General features: G+C 49.3%; 1 protein-coding gene across 7 annotated transcripts in view; it reads left to right on the top strand.

The window, feature by feature from the left end:
- The window catches only part of EXD3 (exonuclease 3'-5' domain containing 3), a 606,819-nt gene that overhangs the window by 574,881 nt on the left and 12,266 nt on the right, over positions 1-19,672 (top strand). For all 7 annotated transcript variants that reach the window (XM_075060507.1, XM_075060514.1, XM_075060510.1 and 4 more), the window contains one exon: positions 13,145-13,238. In XM_075060507.1, the coding sequence (XP_074916608.1) occupies positions 13,145-13,238 (94 nt within the window). The remainder of the gene's footprint in view (positions 1-13,144; positions 13,239-19,672) is intronic.

The raw sequence follows: 19,672 nt of genomic DNA on the forward strand, positions 1-19,672 counted from the left end.
ACCACTGCCCCAACACAACCCCCATTTCCCTTGCCTCTCCCATTTCCCCAGTGACAGGCAGGGACCTGCCTCTTACGGTCATAACAATACCATCGTTCCTTGAACAAATAGGGATGTTAGTCCTGGCCAAATTCCAGCTTAGGACGTCACATTCTGCCTCCCTAAATTCCCCCTGCAGATTTAATTTAGGACTAAGGGACCTCCTGGGTCACTGAATCCTGGCCCTTGCTCTCACAGGCCATTCTGTCATATAAACAAACAGGATACAATGCTCATCAGTGTTTGTCTTCAGTGGTTCACTTGAGCTGTTGTGTGCTGTCAAATCTTTGCTGCTTTTCTGTGGTGAGCTAGCAGAGCCTTGCGTGTGATCTCTTATCAGTCAGATGTAGACTGTCGGTGCAGAGCACGTTGGGATCCTTCAGGGGACAGGGGATGGAAAGATGTAAGATTGTTTTAAAAGCAAAAGAGAAAACAAGAGCAAAGAGCATGCCATCTCTTCACTGCCCCACCGCTGCCTACACTGGCATGGTATTAAATCTTGCCTGAGTGCCACATGTTGACATCAGCTGTAGAATTCTCGGCTACCAGGATGTCAGTAGCTCAAGATAAAAGTTGCCTAGTGCAAAGGGAAAATAGAGACACCTCGGGATGCTCAGAAATGTGTTGTTCTCTGAAGCCGTGTCTGAGTGATGGACATTCTCTCCAAGGGAAGGAGTGGTTGTCCATAGGCTGACTCTCCCTCCTCTGCACTTGCAGACGTCATTTACACCGGTGTAAATGACACCACAAAGTGCATGGTGGCAGCAAGAATCAGGCCCAGTGAGCTTATAAGAACAAGGTAGGATTGTCTGAACTGTGTATGTCACAAGGAGGAGCTGAAAACTTGGGAAAAGAGTGACGGAAAATGTATACAATGGTACACACACACACACACACTTTCTTACACTGACACTAATAAACAAACACACTCGCACGCACACAGGGGCTGGGCAAACCAATATAGGTCAAATAAAACCAGGCACAAACCTTCAACCCAAACTGAGACCAAACCAAAACGCAAACCTTTATTTGAAATTTGAAAAATCTTGTTACCCCTTTTTTGACTTAATTTTTCCCCATGTCTCTGCACTTCCTGCTTTTGGGCAGGAGCAGAAGTACCAAACGCTCAAGAGAAACCCTTGGTCTCCCTGTATTGCCTCTGGTAGTAAAAGACGGTTTGCTCTGGTGAGCCATTAGAATGAGGAAGCTTAGCCAAGCTTTTCAGGTCCATTTCATTTCCATTCTGGTGAATTTTCTAATCTGGATACACAACTGAATTAAGCTTTGGATGCCCAGGGTCCTGTGTTTAACGGCAGGCCCATTGATTGTAACAGCTGAAATGAGACCTGCAATCTGCATTCGTGAGGGAGTGGCCCTTTCTCCATATCACTCCACCAGATGACATCTGTCTTGGCCATATAGTGATGATGGGGAAGGAAAGGAATAGAAGAGATTGGGAAGTGAGTAGGAAAAGAGATATGCGGAGTAAAAGACCCCTGTTGTGTTGCGCTGACATCAGGTGCTACTAGGAGTTAATTCATTGCACTTGGAAACTTATTTGACATTTACAATTTCTTTTGACTTACCAAGGGTTTTCCAAGCCAGAAAGTCCCAGGGGAGCAAGGAGGTGACACTTTCTCATATTCAGTGGGGGAGGGATAGCTCCCTAAACCCAGGGTTGTGAGTTCAATGCTTGAGAGGGCCATTGTGGGAACTGGGGCAAAAATTTGTCAGGGATAGTACTTGGTCCTGCTGTGAAGGCAAGAGGACTGAACTCAATAACCTTTCAGGGTCCCTTCCACTTCTATGAGACAGGTATATCTCCATATTTTAAAAAAAAACCTCACAGTCCATATAATGGCTTAAAGAGGCAGCATGAGGTTCACATTGTTCCATTTAACTACAAAAATAATGAAACAATCTCTGCAGTTATGGGGCCAAAGAGAGGTGGATTTTCTTTTGGACATTATTACAGCTCAATAACTTGGTAGGTGGCAATACTGCTGAAAAACATCTGGGGGGTTATTATAGTGAATCACGTGTTCAGCGAGAGTCAACAATGTGCTGCAGTTACAAAAAGGGATAATATTGTTCTGGATATAGTAACAGGAGGTAACTGTCTGAATACCAGGTTGATGGGCCTCCTAGGACTACCAAGGTGGGTAGATAAAGGGCTGAGCAAAAATGGTTTTGTTAAAATATGAAGCACCAGAACCTTGACCTAACTATGAACCAACCAACCCTTAGAACTTCAGCCGAGCTCACCCTGGCCCCTGGGAGCTTTGCAGAATTCCAGAAAGTTTGGCAGTTAACGTTGTGTCTTGTAAGTTTTTCATTAAGCTTCTCAGCTTCCTGGGTTGGAGCTGAGATGGAAGCCCAGATAGAAGAGCTGTTCCCTTGTGAGTCAGAGAGGAGCTGGAGCGCTCACTGAAACTGTCAGGATTCCAGTTCAGAGCATCCAAAGCTTGGTGCTTTTTGAGGTTTCAACTGTCACTTGCTCAGGCATTTAGCTCTGGGAAGGGAATAATGTCATCTGTGGTTTGCATCACCTTCCCTATCTGAAATAACCTGTGGGTCAATTCCCCACCCAGGTGGGAGAGAGAAGATAGGTATCGTTCTGCACAAACAGGATCCAGAAGAGCCAGTACCAAACCAGCTCCCCAGGTGGTCCTGCCTTTCCAAAGGCATCCTCACCTGCATTCTCCTCCCTGTCCAATATATACAGAGAAAATCTGACCATCTGGGGTGTTTCCCCTGGCTCAGTTTGGCTCATTAATTCCTTTGAACTGTGTCATATTCAGTATGCACAAAACAGGGCAGTCCCAGCATTCAGCTCTGTCTGAATCTGCTCAGACTTCTGGAGATGTCTAGTTTGCACTGGGCATGCTTGCAACTTGATCCCTATCCTAACAGATTTCAGGGAGCTCACAGCAGTGGCCATGGTCAGAGGTCTTAAAGAACCTCTGACGTGCTCCAGCCAGCCTAGGCAAAGATACTAACCATGTGACACGGCCAGATCCTCACTGAGTCTGTAAGATAGCTGGGTGGAAACAGCCACTCCTCCTGCATGACTCACTCTGTGGTATCACAATCCAGCGTTGGTGACATCACATTCGCCAGCACCTCAGTGTCATAAACACTGAGTTTTGACATCATGGAGCAATCCTGTCAGGAGAAGCAGGTTTGGTTGAAAAAAAGGGAGTTTCTACAGGAGGAGGCTGAGAAGCTGTGGTGGGGCAGAGGGGAAGGCTGTCACCCCTATTTTTCCTCTTTCTAATGAGCTGGGAAATTATTCATTCCCCCAAAATCACTTTCCAAGCCAGGAAACTTGGCTTTCCTGGCTTCTGACCTAGCCCTTGTCAGGCAGACAGGCCTGATTCCTGTGCCCAATGGGACTAGTGCTGTACACTCTGCTAAGCCTTTGTGCCTAGTAATTGGCAGCTGGAAGCAGGGCTGCCGTGGGAACACACACCTGCCACGGCTCCCGAGGTCTGGGATTGCCTCAGCAGGGGCGCAGCCAAGATCCATTTCACAGGGGGCAGAACGAAGCTCGCCTGGGATTTGCCGGTGACTAAGCATGAGCTGGCAAGGGCTGCCCTAGCGTGAGAAAGGGAGGACTCCTCCTCTGCTGTGTGCTCACCTGGAATAAAGGCTCTGCGGCGACCTGCATTTCTCTGCCCATGCTTGGTGCCAGCCCTCTCTCTCTAGGGACTTCTCTGCCCTACTCACATGTCCCAGACCCAGAGCCCTGTGTTTCTGGAGACTGCGGGGTTTGGGGCAGAGTTTTTCACCTCCAGATCAGCAAAGTGAAGCCAGCCCCAGCTGGCAATCGCCACAGGGTATCCCCTGCCGTCTGCCCTCGGCCCGTGGAACAACATCCAGTTAACAGTAGCTGGCAGCCACTGAGTAGAGAGCCCCCAGAGACTGAGACAGCCCTAGCACCCAGGACAGGGCTGGGGTGCCGGGGGAGATGATGCTCTCCCTGCTCTATAGGGGCTTGTGTTTATATGGCATTAACTTCACCTGAGATGTTTTGCATGGAGAAAGAGGTGAGCCATTGGCTGCCCTGCTCCTGCCCATTCACTGGGCATGTGCCAGGGATTTGGAGTCAGCAAGTCAGCTCATCGCTGTGTGCGGCTGTTGCAGAGGCTCCCTGCACCCTCCTGAAGCAGCTGCAAGCTCTAGCAGGTGTCCTGTGCCGGGAAGCCAAGCAGCTCTCCAGGCTGAGCTCCAGCCCATCACTCATGCTCAGGCAGCTCTGATTGATGCCTTCTTGCTGCTGCTCCAAAGGAGACATTGTCTCTCCCTTTGCTACCTGATGAACTGCTCGCCTGCCCCTGTCAAATGCAACCCCTTCCCAGTCCCATTGGCTGAGGAGAGTCTTGTGACCAGGCAGTTGTATTCTGCCTTAGCTGTCTCAACCCCTCTGAATATTTTCCCATCGGAACTGCAGGTCTCCTGTTAGCTGTGTCATCATCATTAAGGGCTGAAGAATGTTCCCATGAATTTTGGCTTTAATTATATCTGCACCACCTTTTCTGTGCCCTGTTTTTTTTCTAACCTAGCACAACAGGTCCAGGGAAAACAGACGTATGCAAGGAGGGGAAAGTCAGTCCTTTTCCCATCGAGAGGCTCATTCATTCCCCACCAGTAGCCCTTTAAAACTCCCCATTAGCAGAGCTCAGGCTGAGAGGGCTGCTCTGCCAGTGCAGCTGTCTGTCCCTCCCACCCCAGCAAGCTCATCTCACCCCTTTACGGGAGATAGCTGGTGAGCTCTGATCGGAGCAGCATTCCTGACGGGGCTTGCCCTCGCTGTTCGATGAGTTCCACCATGTTTGGGGGGATATTAAAACCATTTTCCTTGAAATGTTTATGATGACTAATTGCTTTTGCCCCTAAGTGATTATATGTCTGCTGTGCCTTCCCCACTCCTTTGGGAGCTGGGGCCTGGTGATGGCTTTGTTGGTCATGGCATTAAAGGCTCAGGACTAGGAGATAAATCTTATTCCCCTTATAGGCCACACCAGGTCACCCAGTTGATCTGTGGCCATGCTGGGGATAGAACCCAGGAGTCCTAGTCCATTGCCAAACAGCAAGGAGAGATTTCATTTTGAACAGCCGGAATCATTGCTAATGTGATTTTGTATTCTGGAGATGGCCGGTCTGTGCATATCCCCACAACAGGAACATCAGCCGCCTCCTCCCACCAGCGAGTTTCAGGTCTGACCACTTCTTGAGGCCAGAAGGAAGTTACGCCTCCATGGCCCATCCAGCCCTTGGCCTCTTATTGAGACTATTAACAGTAGGGACCAGCAAGTGCTGGGATGAACAAGTAGACAGTGCACTGGGCTGGGAGCTAGGAGATCTGGCCTCTTCCCAGTCCTGTCCCCTTCCTCCTCCTTTGTCTCCTCTTCAACCTCAGGTCCATGGCTACCATCACACTGCCCCATACTCCTGCAAGACTCTCTCATCTGCCAAGAGCCTTTCTCTCTCCTCCTTTCTGAGCACCTCATCTCCTTTTTTCTAGACCTACACCACCCTTCCCTGAGTTCCTCACCTGTGGAATGGCTTAGGTTTGCTTGTCTGATTTAAACTGTCAGCTCTTCGGGGCAGGGAACATTTCCTTATCTATGTTTGTGCAGTGTTGTGCACTTGGGACACTCCGTGTTCTGGAAGAATGATACTGATCGATGGAAAACACACCCAGAAGCCTGACTGTTTGCTCTCCCAGGCACAGATCTGACTCAGTCACCTTGTAATCCCTTCTGAACAAATCAAACAAGATGCTCTTTCCTTCTGGATGGAGCTGGGAGCTGTATAGTGAGGGAGGCTGCCTCGTGCAGACTTTGGCACAAGCTTCCTGAGCTGCTTGTGTGACAAGGAAGGGAATGCAATAAATGCGGCCAATTCACCTTTGTCTGCTGTGTTGCAATCCAATACAATTTATAAGGCACCATGCCAGATGTCCCAAGGCGGCTTGTAAGACATTCAAGGACCTTAGGTAAGTCACAGGTGCCCTGCAGAGCAGCAGCCTTTGTAGCTCTGTTCAGCATCAAATGCAAATCTTGCCCAGTAGAAAATTTCCTAGCCTGTAGGGGGCAGCGTCAACCAAAAGAGACCTTGCTCCAGCAGTCTCCCATGCAAGTGGAGTGTGCAAAGGCAGGAAATGCATAAGTGAGAAGGCTGTAGAACCTCCCCACAAAGGGGTCTGCTTGCCCACGGCAGGGAGGAGCCAGTGATGGGCCTAACTCACAGTAAAATTCATGGGAATTAGGAGAGGACTTGCCTCCAACCCATGAGTGGGAGAACAGGTCTCCATTATGTGTAAACGGACCCCAGTGTCATACCCAGGGGTGTCAGAGCAATAAGGAGGGTAGAGGGGAGTGAACTGGTTTGAGGGGCTCCTGAACTTCTCGGGAAAGAAGCTACAGTAGGTCTCTGCCCTTGGAGACTCTGGAGATTATCATAAGCCCTGATCTTGCACAGTGCAGGAGCTGAGTTTCAGACAGTAAACCCTAACTGACTTTCAGTCAGCCCAGAGATTCTGTTATCAAGAGCTTGGAAATCAGCATTTCATATGGCTTCAGAGATGGGAAATACTGATGGGAGTCCATGTCGATTCCCAGCTGCCATGCAGACGGAGCTCATGTTCAATGAAAAGAGAAACAGTCTCTTCCCCTATGGTCAAAAAGTGCACCTGTTTTTCTCAAACATTTCTCAGGATATTTCAGTAAATTGGTCGCATCTCAACCTCACCTGCAAGTTGTGCAGAAGCATTTCTGAGTTTCTGTCTAAGCCTTAGCATGGTTACACCTTGAAGAGATGCAGTTAAAATGCAGGAGTGGCACGCAAATGAAAAGTAAGACAATCATGAGATTTAAGGTCTGTGTTTACTCAAGACAGTTAAACCCTGAGAAGATCAGATCCGATAACCTCCTGAAGTTATAATTTAACTCTGCCTTATGTTTTGTTCCTCGGGAAATCAGAAGTGACTCCTCCCTCGTGGTTCTTCATAGTGCAGACCTGACTTCTCTGAGAATTCTGGTTCTCCCAACCAGGTTCCCCCCTGAGTTCCTGGTGTTTCGGAAGAGCGCATTCGGTGTCACTTTTTCATTGGTTGAGTCTTTTAAAAAGAGAGTGAAGGAGGAATGTTTGTTTTCAGTGGGCAGACCTGGTTCCTTGAAATGGGAGACTTGCAGGCAGGACCGGCACCAGTGTTTTTGGCGCCCTAGGCGCACAGCCATTTCGCCGCCCCGCGCGCTGCTTCCGCGGCTCCAGTGGACCTGCTGCAGGTGTTCCTGCAGACGGTCCACTGGAACACCTGTGGCAGGTCCACCAAAGCCGCGGGACCAGCGGACCCTCCGCAGGCACGCCTGCGGCAGGTCAACCGGAGCCGCCTGCCGCCCCCCTGGCAAAATGCCACCCCCCAATAATCCTGGCGCCCTAGGTGATTGTCTAGGTCGCCTAAATGGAAGCGCCGGCCCTGCTTGCAGGCATTTCTCACGTGGCCCAGAGCTGGACCTAGATTTTGCTCTGGTTGGTAATCATGAGCACGCTCAGTTCTCACGCTCCCCATGCATTTGCTGGTGCCTGAGCTGGCCAACATTTCTTGAAATGTCAAGAAAGAAAAGACAGAGAAATATTGATGAAGAGTAACATTTCCAAGTGCCTATGGCCCAGATTGGCCCAGTGAAATCCATAGACGTTAGGAGCATAAATACCTTTGAGGATCTGGGTCTAAATGACCTAGGAGCCAAAGCACCCCATTTTCAAAAGTGCTATGGGCATTTGGAGCCTAAGTGCCACTGTAAATCTGTGGGGTTTAGGTAACATTGAAAAACAAGGTTCAAGCTCCTACATCATTTAGGTGAATTTGAAAATGTTTCTGTACATTTTTTTGCAAAGCATTTTTGCCCTTTTCCAACCAGCTGCAACGACACCACTCCCTCCCTGGGCTGTGAGTTTCTCAGACTGCGGCAGGAGTTCTGGGTCACGTCTGACCATTTGTGTTCCTACTGCTGTGGGCAGTCACTTGGGCACCATCCACTGCAGCAGCTCCATTCCATGAAAATGTCAAAAAAAAGAACAAAAAAAACCCAACCCCAAAAGCAACGAGCCTGTGCAGGTTTTCAGGGAAATGAATGCTTGGGAAAGGAACGAAAGCTGCATGTTCTGCAACATCTGAGAACTGGAACAATTGGGAAGCCTCATGTTTTAATACAGAGCATATAACAAGAAATGAGGAATCAAATTGCAGGGTCCCTCTTCCCATGTGTGCTGACAGCTTGCAAATCATGTAGCATCAAAAAGTGATCCTGGAATTGTTGATTTAGAACTGTACTTAGGAGGGGAGGAGGCCATTAATTCTGTCTATCATCACCATGTTTCTATCTCACTCTCTCGCTAATGAAGTACTGTATGTAGGCTCTGAATACTTAGTGACACTAGCCTGCAGAGGTCTCTTTTCTCCCCTATGCTTTCAGAATCAGGTGTCTTTACTTAGATTTCCTTCTTTCGCTTATTCTGTCTCCTTTCTCCATCCTCATTGCCAAGCCAGCCCTAGTTGTTAGGATCAGGCTATGTGAAAAGGGAGGTCTTACACTGAGTGTAAATGGAGTCTGGTTTAAGTCCAATCTGATTTCCATTGGTGTGAAGTTCCACAGCTGAGGGCCTTTCCCTGAGAATATCCTGCCCCACAAACCGTATCATCTGCAGAGCCCCCTGGAGAGCAGTTGGGTCACAGATGAAGCAGCAGTCTCTGAGGTGCTATTACTAGGGATGTAAAATTTCAGAAAATTTTGAAGGCATAGAAAAGAAATGTGTGTTTCTGGGGGTTTTCAGAACTCCCCCAAAATTCTGGGGAAGATTGAAATATCTGCAGTAGTTACTTGCTTATTAAAACTAAACTTTCTTTATTTCTAATACTGTAATTCCTAAAGTATCTTCATTTTCAATACTTACCAGTGTTAGAAAGCATTAGAAGGGCAGCGGGAACATTGTTTTAAACATTACTCTAAAAGTCCTTTCACTGCTCATTCTGAGAGAACATATTCTATATAACAGCTGCTTTTACATTTGTCCCAAAATGTCCAGTTCTTCCATACTAGGCCTCTGAAAAAAACAGGGAAAAAATGTCCCCGCGCCTCCCCCACCCCGCAAGTTTCTGTTTTTCCCTGGCCCCTCCAATCTCCGGTTGTAGCTAGGCCTGAGTCCGTTGAAGGCCTTAAATATCAGGAACAGGTCCTAGATTGTGAGCAAGTGTTGAATGAGGAACTAGAGCCGTGGGCTAAGCACTGTAGTGATGTGCCCTCCTCTGCCCTTGTTGTATAGGAGACAGGATTTGCTGGGCTCTGTAAGCTGTCATTCCTCTGTGGCCTTTGCCTTCATGCCAGGCAGAGCGATCTGTTGTAGGCTGGCTTGGAGGTAATGAAGGGTGGTCAGGCCCTGCCTGAGAAGAGGGGACCAGGCAGAATGGGAAGCCAGCATTTCATAACACTATTGTAATCTGAGAGTCGCAGATCAGTGCTGAGTCCAAGGCTGTCCACTACCTGGCTGGCTGGAGGGCAGAGACCTCCGATGGCTGGAGAGGTTAATACCCCTGCATGCTCCTCAAAGTGAGCTCCTCTTCCTGCCGCATCACCTCAGCTCCCCAGGCTATGCCTACATCGTCCATGTGCCGCGCTCTCAGGCCCTGTGACCACTGGCTGACGGCATTGTCTGAGGCTGCCGACGAGAGGAAGCTGCAGGGCACGGCAGGTTGTGTGCATTGGAGTCCTTACAAGGCCTCAAGTATGCAGAGCGCTTGCCTGTCAGGCTGTTCTATGGTTATCCCCAAGGAGCAGTCTGGGACTGCACTGTTCCCTTCCCACAGCTCTGGGTTCAGTGGATAATACCCTGGATAGCTTTGCAAACCAAGGCCATTATCATGGTCTCTAGAGTCACTGCCACAGTAGGGAGAGGTTTGGGGAGCCCCCAACACTGGCAGTGTGTGGGAGGCTCCCTGCATCAGGCTCCAGGGCACAGAGGTGTGGTTCCCACGCTCCTTTTTAAGCCACTAGCTGGTGCAGAAAGGGATGTGGCCCTGGCACCATCCTTACTCAGCCACACCCCCTTTGGGGCATCTGACTTCCCCAGTGTACTCACTTGGGGTTAATCAGTGAGAGCTTTGTCATGGACCAGGTGTGCAAGGGAGCTCCCTGTTTCCTCTCTCCCCCACCCAGGGAGAATCCCAGAATCTGGCCTTAAAATTATAACCTAATCAGCTTTCCAACTGAAGGACATAAGCAAGGTCTGAGGGGAGACTTCCTTCCAGCCCTCCCTGTACAGCACAGCTCAATGGGCCAGCAACCCTGGGGGCATTCTCCTTCCTTTGCAAAGGTTTTGGTCGCTGCTGGATTCCAAGCCAGTGTAATCTGATCCAGCCATGTGGCAAGACCCATGCACTGAGGAGGGGACAGGGAAATTGATGTCACTGTATTCAGGGCACCTTGTACTCTGCAAAACAGCTGTGCAGGGCTGGAAGGAAGTGGCTGATCAGAGAACTCAAAGCATTTGCCACAGTGCGTGGAAAGTGAGTTCTCTGAAGAGTTTTCATCCTCAATTGCATGGCCGTCTCTGGGGCTTTCCGTGTTACCCACTGTCTCAGGCTTTGCTTGAGGTGCAATTTCAGAGAGCAGAAGGCAGAGGCCTTTTACAGGCTGAGTCATTTGCAGTCATTTCTTGGAGTGCCTGACTGCCAAGTTATTGCCCAAACTAGGAACAGCTCTGCCCCATCTCTCCCTGCTTGTGATTGTATATTTTTTTCTAACCAATAGTTGTCCCACTTTCCTCTCTGATTCTCCCACTTATGGGGAAGGGGAACCATAGGCCCCAGCTGTGACCTTTCTGCCACATCCAGTTAGTGCTCCACAAACATATCAAAAGTGCTAAAGATCTGATCCGAAGCCCTTTGAAGTCAGTGAGACTCTCACTTCCTACAATAGACTTTGGATCAGACCCCAACCAGGTAACCAGGAGCGGCTCCAGGCACCAACGCAGCAAGCTCATGCGTGGGGCAGCAAGCGTGGGGGGTGGCATGCTGGTCGCCGTGAGGGTGGGAGTCAGGCTGCCCTTGGCAGCATGCCTGTGGGAGGTCCGCCGGTCTCGCGGCTTCGCTGAAGACGCAGGACCAGCAGATCACCCACAGAAACGCCGCCTGACTGCCATGCTTGTGGGGGCAAAGACCATAGAGTCGCCCCTGCAGGTAACTGGCTGCATTTAAAAGGCATGCAGCATTCTAATCACTTGCCTTGGCTGCAGCTCTTTCAAGGGACTGGTCGGCCTGAAGCTTAGTCCTTTGGGGATTTTTAGTGAGTTACAGGTCACTTTGGGAATCACACCCGAGTCCCTCTGTACATTTTTGTGGCATTAGTCACATCATCCTGAGTTTTAAATAGATTCTATCTCCCCCTTTTGCTGTGTGGAAGACCTACACTAACTGCCAGTACAAGGGAGAACAGTGAAAAAGATGCGACAGAGCGCCACTAAAGGCCTTGGGAGAAATCCAGGCCCCATTGAGGTCAGTGGGAGGTTGAGCATTGACTTCACTTGTGCCAGGATTTTTACCTGTAGTCGCATCCTACTGGAAAAGAGAGAGAAATATTTTTTCCTCCAGTGTCAGTGCTAGAAGTCTTGGCAGAGTGACCCGGTGGTGTTCAGCTCTTGAGGCCCAACCCGGCACGCTGTGAAGGGGTCTGATTTTCACAGTGCTCAGCGCTTTCTGAAAACCAGGCCCCTTTAAGATGTCTCAGATTGGGCCCCTAAATCACTAGTCATTTTTGAGAATGTGGGTCCGTGTGTGTTACTCATGACAAGTACAATCTGTCCCAGAGGAGTGATTTGCAGGGCAAGGATGCCCCATTCAGAAAGCTCATTACCTCAGCAAGCTTTTCAGTTCTGTGCCTATTTATGCAAATAAGGAGAGCCAAAGAGCGAGTTTCAAAGCTGTAACTCAGGGTCTTGGGGTCCTGCTGACATTTACAGACAGTCTCAGCTTCTGGTGCTTTATGGCAGCATCCAGGTCCCAGCTGAGTGAGCTGTACCCCAGGGTACGAAGCAGCAGGTGTCTGTCCTGCCAATGCTGAGCGGGGCTGGAGTTGGCTAGCCATGAAAGGTTGAAGCCATTCATTTATTTGGGGGGCAGGATGCAGATTCCTAGAGAGCACTGCTGGATTTGCCATGTTAAATTATGGGCTCTTAATGAATAAGCCCTATCATGGGCTTTAATGGGCATCTCAGTCCATTATTCTTTATGGGAGCGTTACACAATAAAGCTGGGCAGCTATTTTCTCTCTTGAGACTTTGACCCAGAGTTCAGGCTATAAACTGGGTTTGCCAAGGAGTGGATCAGAAGCTGTAAGTGACTAGCTGGGGCAGAGTGTCTCCCCCAGCTACCTCTCTCCAGACCCACACAGACACCCCACTCTTCTCTTGAGCTGGCTGGCATCTGGGGAAGCCTGAACAGATCCCTTTAAATCCCTGGGCTGGGGCCGCACTGTGAGAAGGGTCAAGAGTTCACATTCCACCTAGCCAGCTGTCTGCGGATGCCATGGCAGAACCCAAAGTGAGCACAGGCAGCATGTTGCTCCAGGCCTGGCACAGGGCACAGCTCATCTCTGTGGCTGACGCTGGTCTGGGGATGCAGTGTCATTGGAGGAGTGTGTGGCAGCCCTGTGGCTATGCAGCAGGCTGGGAGTGCCACCCCGGCTGCATAGCCAGTGTGAGCAGCAATGAGTTGGGGTGGGGTGTTACGTTTTCCCCCCGATCTCGTAACTCTCTTGTGGGTTTCCCTATTGCCCTCTACTATAGGAAGGAGGGTCAAAGTCTGGGACTCCAGAGATCTGTGTCCTACCCTAGTGCTGTCACAGCCTCAGTCTGTGACCCCGTGGCTCAGTTTCCCCAAATGTAACAACATGCTGATATGCTGGCCAACCTCAGAGGGCCATTGTGAGGCTGAATTCATTGGTTTGCAAAATGCAGTGAGATCCTTGGACAGAAGGTGCTACAAAGCGGCAGAGGACTCAGCTACCACCCTCTTTCTAATCTTCCTCTCTTTTCCTTTTGCTAGCTGTGTAATTGTGACAAATACTTGAAGATCTCCAAAGACCAAATGAAGCAACTGATGCAGCTCAGCGGACTCTTAACAGAAGAAGATAATGCAGGTAACTGAGTGGGCACCTAACAGGTTAATGCAGGCTGGCCAGGGGGTTGCATTCCTTCCTGAGCCGGTGAGTGAACTGTATTCCTGCTCTGGGAGCACCTGTGCACTCTGTCGGCAGGATTTACAATAGCCCAGGGACCAACTCCTAATTTGTAAAACGTCTCAGCCTCCTGAGGCTCTGTGGGCCAGTTTCTCGGGTAGGGTAAATCAGTGTAGCTCCATCAGATGCAGGGCAATGATGTCAGTACACACCAGCTGAGAACCCAGCCCTAATAACAGGGACGATGATTGTGCTTAAAGCGGACAGTTTATAGCAGCTTTTTTGTGTGTGTGATTTGTTGGTCATTTGACTTCAGTGCAAAAATAAGTTACAAGGATTTAGACCCACACAATCGTATTGGTGTGTAAACGGTGTTCAGGTGCAATAGGTGAAGTCAACAGTATGTTGCAATTCCTTGATCATCTCTTCTCCCCAGCAATTTCCATGCAGCTGGTTATTATGAAGATAGTAGCAGTAGCTGATCCTAAAGCCCGTTTATTATTTGTGTGGCCTTTTTAATTGAAGTACTCATTTCCAGATTCTTTTTACTGAGATTGTAGCTCCTTAAAATATAAACGTTGCACCAAGAACTACAGCTGGGCTTTCCAAAAGGAGTTAGGCACCCAACTCAAAGCCAATGGGAGCTGGAGGGCTAGCTCCCCCTTTGGAAAAACGCAGCCCACACAGACAATATTCTAGCCCTTTGTAAACAGGAAGGGTCTGATTCTCCAGTCTGCACCTTGTGGTGCAGCATGTAAAACTTTACCAGATCAGACTCAGAGTCTTTCACCCCCAGTTGTGCTGGTGTACCTGACTGCACAGGATGCGGGGTGCCAGGGAATCAGGCTCAGCCAGCAAAGAGCATTTCCAGACCTGGTGTAGGTTTGCCATGGACTTGCACCATAGACAAGGCCCTTCTGAGCTTGCAAACAAAGACCCTGATCAGCAAAACTCCAGGACCTCTAAGCACAGCTCTAGTAGTCCAGCCACACTGATTCTTTGCTTTTGCACTATGATTTAGAAGAATTCGTCCTCTGGCCATTGAGTGGAGAGGGCTGTTTTGAACGCTGGGTGTAGTGATTTCCCGTAGGTGCATTAGTTACAGTCTAAGGACTTCCCCATCTAACTCTCTGCAAACTGTGTCAACCACAGGCTGCAAAGTGGCTTCTCATTGCTAGTGTCTCTAATGCCCCATATGCAGCCTCCATGGCTACTCTTAAACTGGGTCAGATTGCAGCTGGAGTGATTACAGTCTAACTAGAACTGCCCTTAGAGACATGATGGGGAGGTATTCTTCATTTTCTGTCTTAGTCTGCTCTGGTATGGTGTTGGCTACAGTTGCCATGCTTCACCCCAGTTGTGGCAGCATTTCAGTGAGTGACATAGAGGCAGTTTGTGACGAGAGGCAGTGTGGTCCAGTGGGCAGTGCACTGGAATAGGAGTCTGGAGATCGGAGTCCATTGCTGGATCTGCCACTGACCTACAGCATAGCCTTAAGCAAGCCACTTAACCTGGCCTTCCCTGTTTCCCTGTCTGTGTAGTGTGTAGACAATGATCATTCCTGTACTTTGTGAACCATTTGGAGTGCTTTAAATGCAAAGGATTTGCTACTGATTAAGTGCAAGGACCTTTGGGCTGAAGGGAAGATGCAGTAGATGTGTGACTGTCATTCCCAGTACTGTGCCTGGCTGGGGGGAATTGTCCTATCAGAGCTTTCCCAGCTGAGAGCTGTTCCTGTTCCATGGTAGCCCAAGACTGGCCCAGCCTGTGCAGCCCATTTCAGAGTCCTGGATGGGAAAGCAGAAATGCTTTGGTTTATATTCAGCTGCGATAGGTGCCCCTTTTCTCCCCAGAGCACAATGCACAGGGAGTGTGATGTGACTTGAGAGTCTCGCACGTCATTGCTTCTACCAGCTGAACTCATTGCACACACCTGGGGCTTACTGCACTCCCCCATTCTCCCCCCCAAACTCCCTGTGTCCTCCCTTCCTCTCCCCTTCTTTCAGGGACTCCCTGTCAACACTTTGTGTGTCCCCTCCCTCATACCATTGTACCACTCATGTGCCATGTTCTGTGCCCCCCATTTGCTCTCCCCTCTTGCCTGGGTCCCCTATTCCTCCCCATGCCAGAGCTCTGTGTGTGTTCCAGGTACCAGGGGCTCTGTGTGTCCCCCAGGTTCCCCTCCCCCGTACTGTGCCCCCCCCTTCCATTCTTATTTTATTTTTTTTTGTCTGGGAGATCTGCTTTTCTGCTTTTTATTGCAATCAATAGGTTCTGCGCAGTGGTTCCTAGAACCAGTGGTGCTGGAACAAATTGTAGGGTGGGGGTGCTGAGAGCCATGGAACCAAACTGTAAACCCTGAATACAATGGAAACCACTTCAAGCCAGAGGGTGTGAGAGCACCCTCAGCACCCTAGTTCCAGCACCTATGCCTAGAACATGCGTGAAATTTTGGAGCTGATCAGATGCTGTGTCCAAAAGTTATTGCATTACATCCGGACAGGCAGGTAGGCAGGCAGAGAAAGGCCACTGAGTTGAGCATAAGACCTCACTTTGTTAAGCCAATAATCTGAATCACATGCCAGCAATTCTGGCTGAGAGATTTTAGGGGAACCTTGATTCATAGATTTTAGGACCAGAGAGGGCATGCGGCATTAGCTCTGTTTCACTGCAAAGTCACGTTTGCACTGGGGCAATACTTCTTGGGTTATGGTTGTAGCCAGATTATGCTGACAGTGCAACACAAAGCAGCCACTCCATCCCTTTGCATCCCACACTTACTTGGAAGAAGAATGATCTCCAGTTTCTCCACAATAACGCATGCATCTCGTCCAGTCTCTCCAAGCAACGCTGGGGGCTGTCTCCTCAGATGTTTTCAACTATGGGACTGAACAGTGAGATAATGGAGTATGTCATGCCAAAGCAGCTATCTGTGTGAGTCACATATGGATGGAGACCATGCCTGAGGGACTGAAATGCAACTGAAGGCTGCAGCTAGCACGGTTTTGGTCCTCTGCACCCAGATGGGCCTGAAGCTGCAAAGGACCATTTGCTAAGGCTGATCACTTTTGGGGGAGGTCTTGGCTGTGAATGACAAGAACCCCTTGGTGCTTGCCATGTTGGATACATCTCTAGTAAGGCATTTTTCTGTGCCGTTCTGTTTGACTTGTTTCCATCTCTTTTTATGGCAGGGCTTGTATGTTATTAATGGACAATTAATCATTGTATAATAACTCATTTGAATTTTTACCTTGGGCTTTGTACAGGTTTCCCAAGGTTTGGGCACATTTTCCAATCCAGTCTGTTTAGGGCTTATCCAGATTTTCCAGAAATTGCTCACAAACCCAGACAGAACTGCCTCAGATGGAATTCCCAGCATGGTGGTCCCCACAGCTTTCCCAGGGGTGGTTTATGCAGCCATGACACAGGGGAAACAATGAGCAAGTCAGTTTTGTGTTCGTGAGTTGGTGTCACAGGCTCACGGAGCTGTGCCTTCCCTTAGTTTTGTGCTGCACCCCACCCCATCACTATGAACCCCAAGAATATCACTGGGGAGGATTCTGCTGCAAAAATGATTTTGCAAAAACAAGACTGAAATAAGATACCTGAAAATTACATGGGATGTAACATGGTCCTTAATGGGGCAACTTGGCCCAGGCAACACATGTCCGCACCTAGGTCACCACGTTTCCAGGGACACTAAAGTGGAGCATGGGCTCTGACATGCCATCAGCTGGCCAGCCTTGTTTCAGCCACAGTATGGAGTGGGAGACCATGACATGGGTCATTCTAACCAGGCCAGGGAACATCACAAATATTACTTGCCTATTCTCACTGTAATGGGGTCAGCTCTGGTCATTGATATCTTAGTAGGGCTGTGGCAGGAGAAATCAGACAATGTGAGAACCCAGACACAGGCCATGCTTGGGCACTTTAGATTAAAAATTTGAATTTTTTTGTGAAAAATTGTCACCATTTTTGCCGACTTTTGTAGACATGCCTGGCTGTGTCCCATCTATGCCATGCACTTAGAAACATTCATGTCTGACTGTCTTCATTCTGGCAAGCTCTGGTAATGGCTTCACAACAAATCAGGAGCAAACAGAAACAGCCGGCCTTGTTCTGCCTCCCAGTAGCTTTTTTCATGGCCTTTGAATATTCTTCTTCCTTTAAAAACATGCAGGAGTTATGGCCTTGATAAAGGATTTGATGGGAGAAATTCTAGGCCCTAAATTATGTAGTTGGTCAGACTAGATGATCAGCAGATCCCATCTGGCCTTCAAATGTGAGTCAGTTTTCCTTACTGCACCTGTGATTTTCCTAAGCAGTCTAGGGCTCCCTTTGCCATTCCAAGCTAGAGAACAGTGGAGGATCAGATATATCAAGCTAGGACATATGAGAGGGACCAGACAGTTACCTTGGGATGCCCTATTCCTGATTGCAAAGCTGTGCAGAGCCAGGCTATGGGCACTCCGGGATGGACGTGTTGCTGACGAGTTGGATGTCAAGCTCACAGCTGTTTCATACCATGCAGAGCGGCTATCCTAGATCTGAGAACAGAGTGCAAATATTTGTGGATGTTGTGTGCAGAATTTTTTTCTCAGCTGATAGCTGGTGTGCAGTGTTTCCAACTTGCATTACAATCTTCATCACACATTCAGGATTTGCAGTTGCTCATATGAAATGTGTGGTCACGTGGCTTAGCTGGGAGATTGGGAATCTGGAACCAGCTGCAGATTCCAGCTCTGATGCTGGCTACCCTTAGGTAAATCACTTGATTTCTCTGTGCTTCAGTTTCCTTATCTGAAAAATGGGAATAATACTGGCCTGCCTCACAGGGGGCTGGAGGTGCAGTGAGCCAGGACTTGTAAAGCATATTGAAGCTGTAATTAACCACTGGAACCACTTACCCAGAGTCATGGTGGATTCTCCATTGCTGGCAATTTTTGTAGCAAGATTGGCTGTTTTTCTAAAAGAGCTGCTCTAGTTCACAGTGAATTATTTTGGGGATGTTCTGTGGCCTATGCTATGCAAGGGATCAGACGAGATGATCACTTCTGGCCTGGGAATCTGTGAAGTTCTGAGTCTATGTGCTGCACTGGTATAAGCAAACTGCAGAGCACTTGTGACAATAACAACTTACTCTGTTGCATTTTGACTAGATCTCCACCACCCTCTTCCTCACAGCTTCACTGAAAGCCCATGGAAGGGAAATAGGTCAGACCTTTCTGAGAGACTCATCTGTGCCCCCCAAGCTCAGCCAGCTGTAATGGAACAGCCTTTTCAGCAGCAATTGGGTTTCTGCCTCTCCCACTAGAGGGGTGTGAGTCTCGCCTGCTGCCCAGTGAAGAGGGCTGCCATGTGACAAATCTGACTGTACTGCCATGGTTGGCCCAGCTGGGGATGGCTGTCCTCTGAGCTACCGCATCCGCCCTGCAGCTGCTGCATAAGGTGCTGTCATCCTCTGACAGGTGTGCCCCAGAGAGAAAAGTCAGTGCATTGGGGGCCTCATTCAGGTGGCTGAGATTGCAGGGGGAGGAGGAGGAGGTGGCAGAACGTGGCTCTTCTCCTCTACCAGTGATGGTGACCCCAACGGGAAATGGAAGATCATGGCTAAGGCTCTCGGCCCGGGGATTCACAATGGGTTCATCCACTTGGCATTCACTTCTAACGGTTTCCAATCCTCTCTAGGTCAGGAGCAAAACAAGCCTGGTGACCTCATCCTCATCTGCAGTGGGTATTTTTCCACCTTGCCTATATATTGTGCCGTAGTTCCTTTGGCTGGGGTGGGAGTCTTTGCTGAAGGGTTGTCCAGATGTGGAATAGCCAGCGGCGGCATGGCAGGCAGAGGAGTGGGGCAGAGCTGGCAGAGGTGGGGAGTTGTAGGTCAGGACTGGCAGGCATTGACAGAACTCAGGGCAGCCCAGGCTGGAATAGCTGGGGATGTTGTGTGGCAGTACTGAGGGGTGTTGGCAGAGGCTGTGGCGCTCTCACATTAGACAAACAGGGATAGTTCATCTCAAGATTGAGGTGCACTGGCACAGCATGTGGAGGCCCAGGACTGGACTAGCAGAGGATGCTGCAGGTCAAGATTGAGATTCCTGCACTGAGCCAGGCTCAAGCTGATGCTACTGAGCCTTCCATTCCGCCCAGATTTTGCTCCATGTAGCAGCAAGAGCTGGGAATAAATCCCTGGTGAGACCCAGGGCTGTTCATTAAAAGGTCTGCTGGTTGTGAACGCAACACTGTGCAGTGTGGTGAGCTCCAAAGGCACCCTTGGCGTGGGACAGTGCAAATGGCAAGAGGGTGGATGAAGGATCCTTGATTGTGTCACATGAACAGCATGGGAAAAATGACTGTTAAGATGGGGTTGCTGCAGATAGGCTGCTGTGTAT

Source organism: Chelonoidis abingdonii, chromosome 24, assembly GCF_003597395.2.
Source record: "Chelonoidis abingdonii isolate Lonesome George chromosome 24, CheloAbing_2.0, whole genome shotgun sequence".
Lineage (NCBI taxonomy): Eukaryota > Metazoa > Chordata > Testudines > Testudinidae > Chelonoidis > Chelonoidis abingdonii.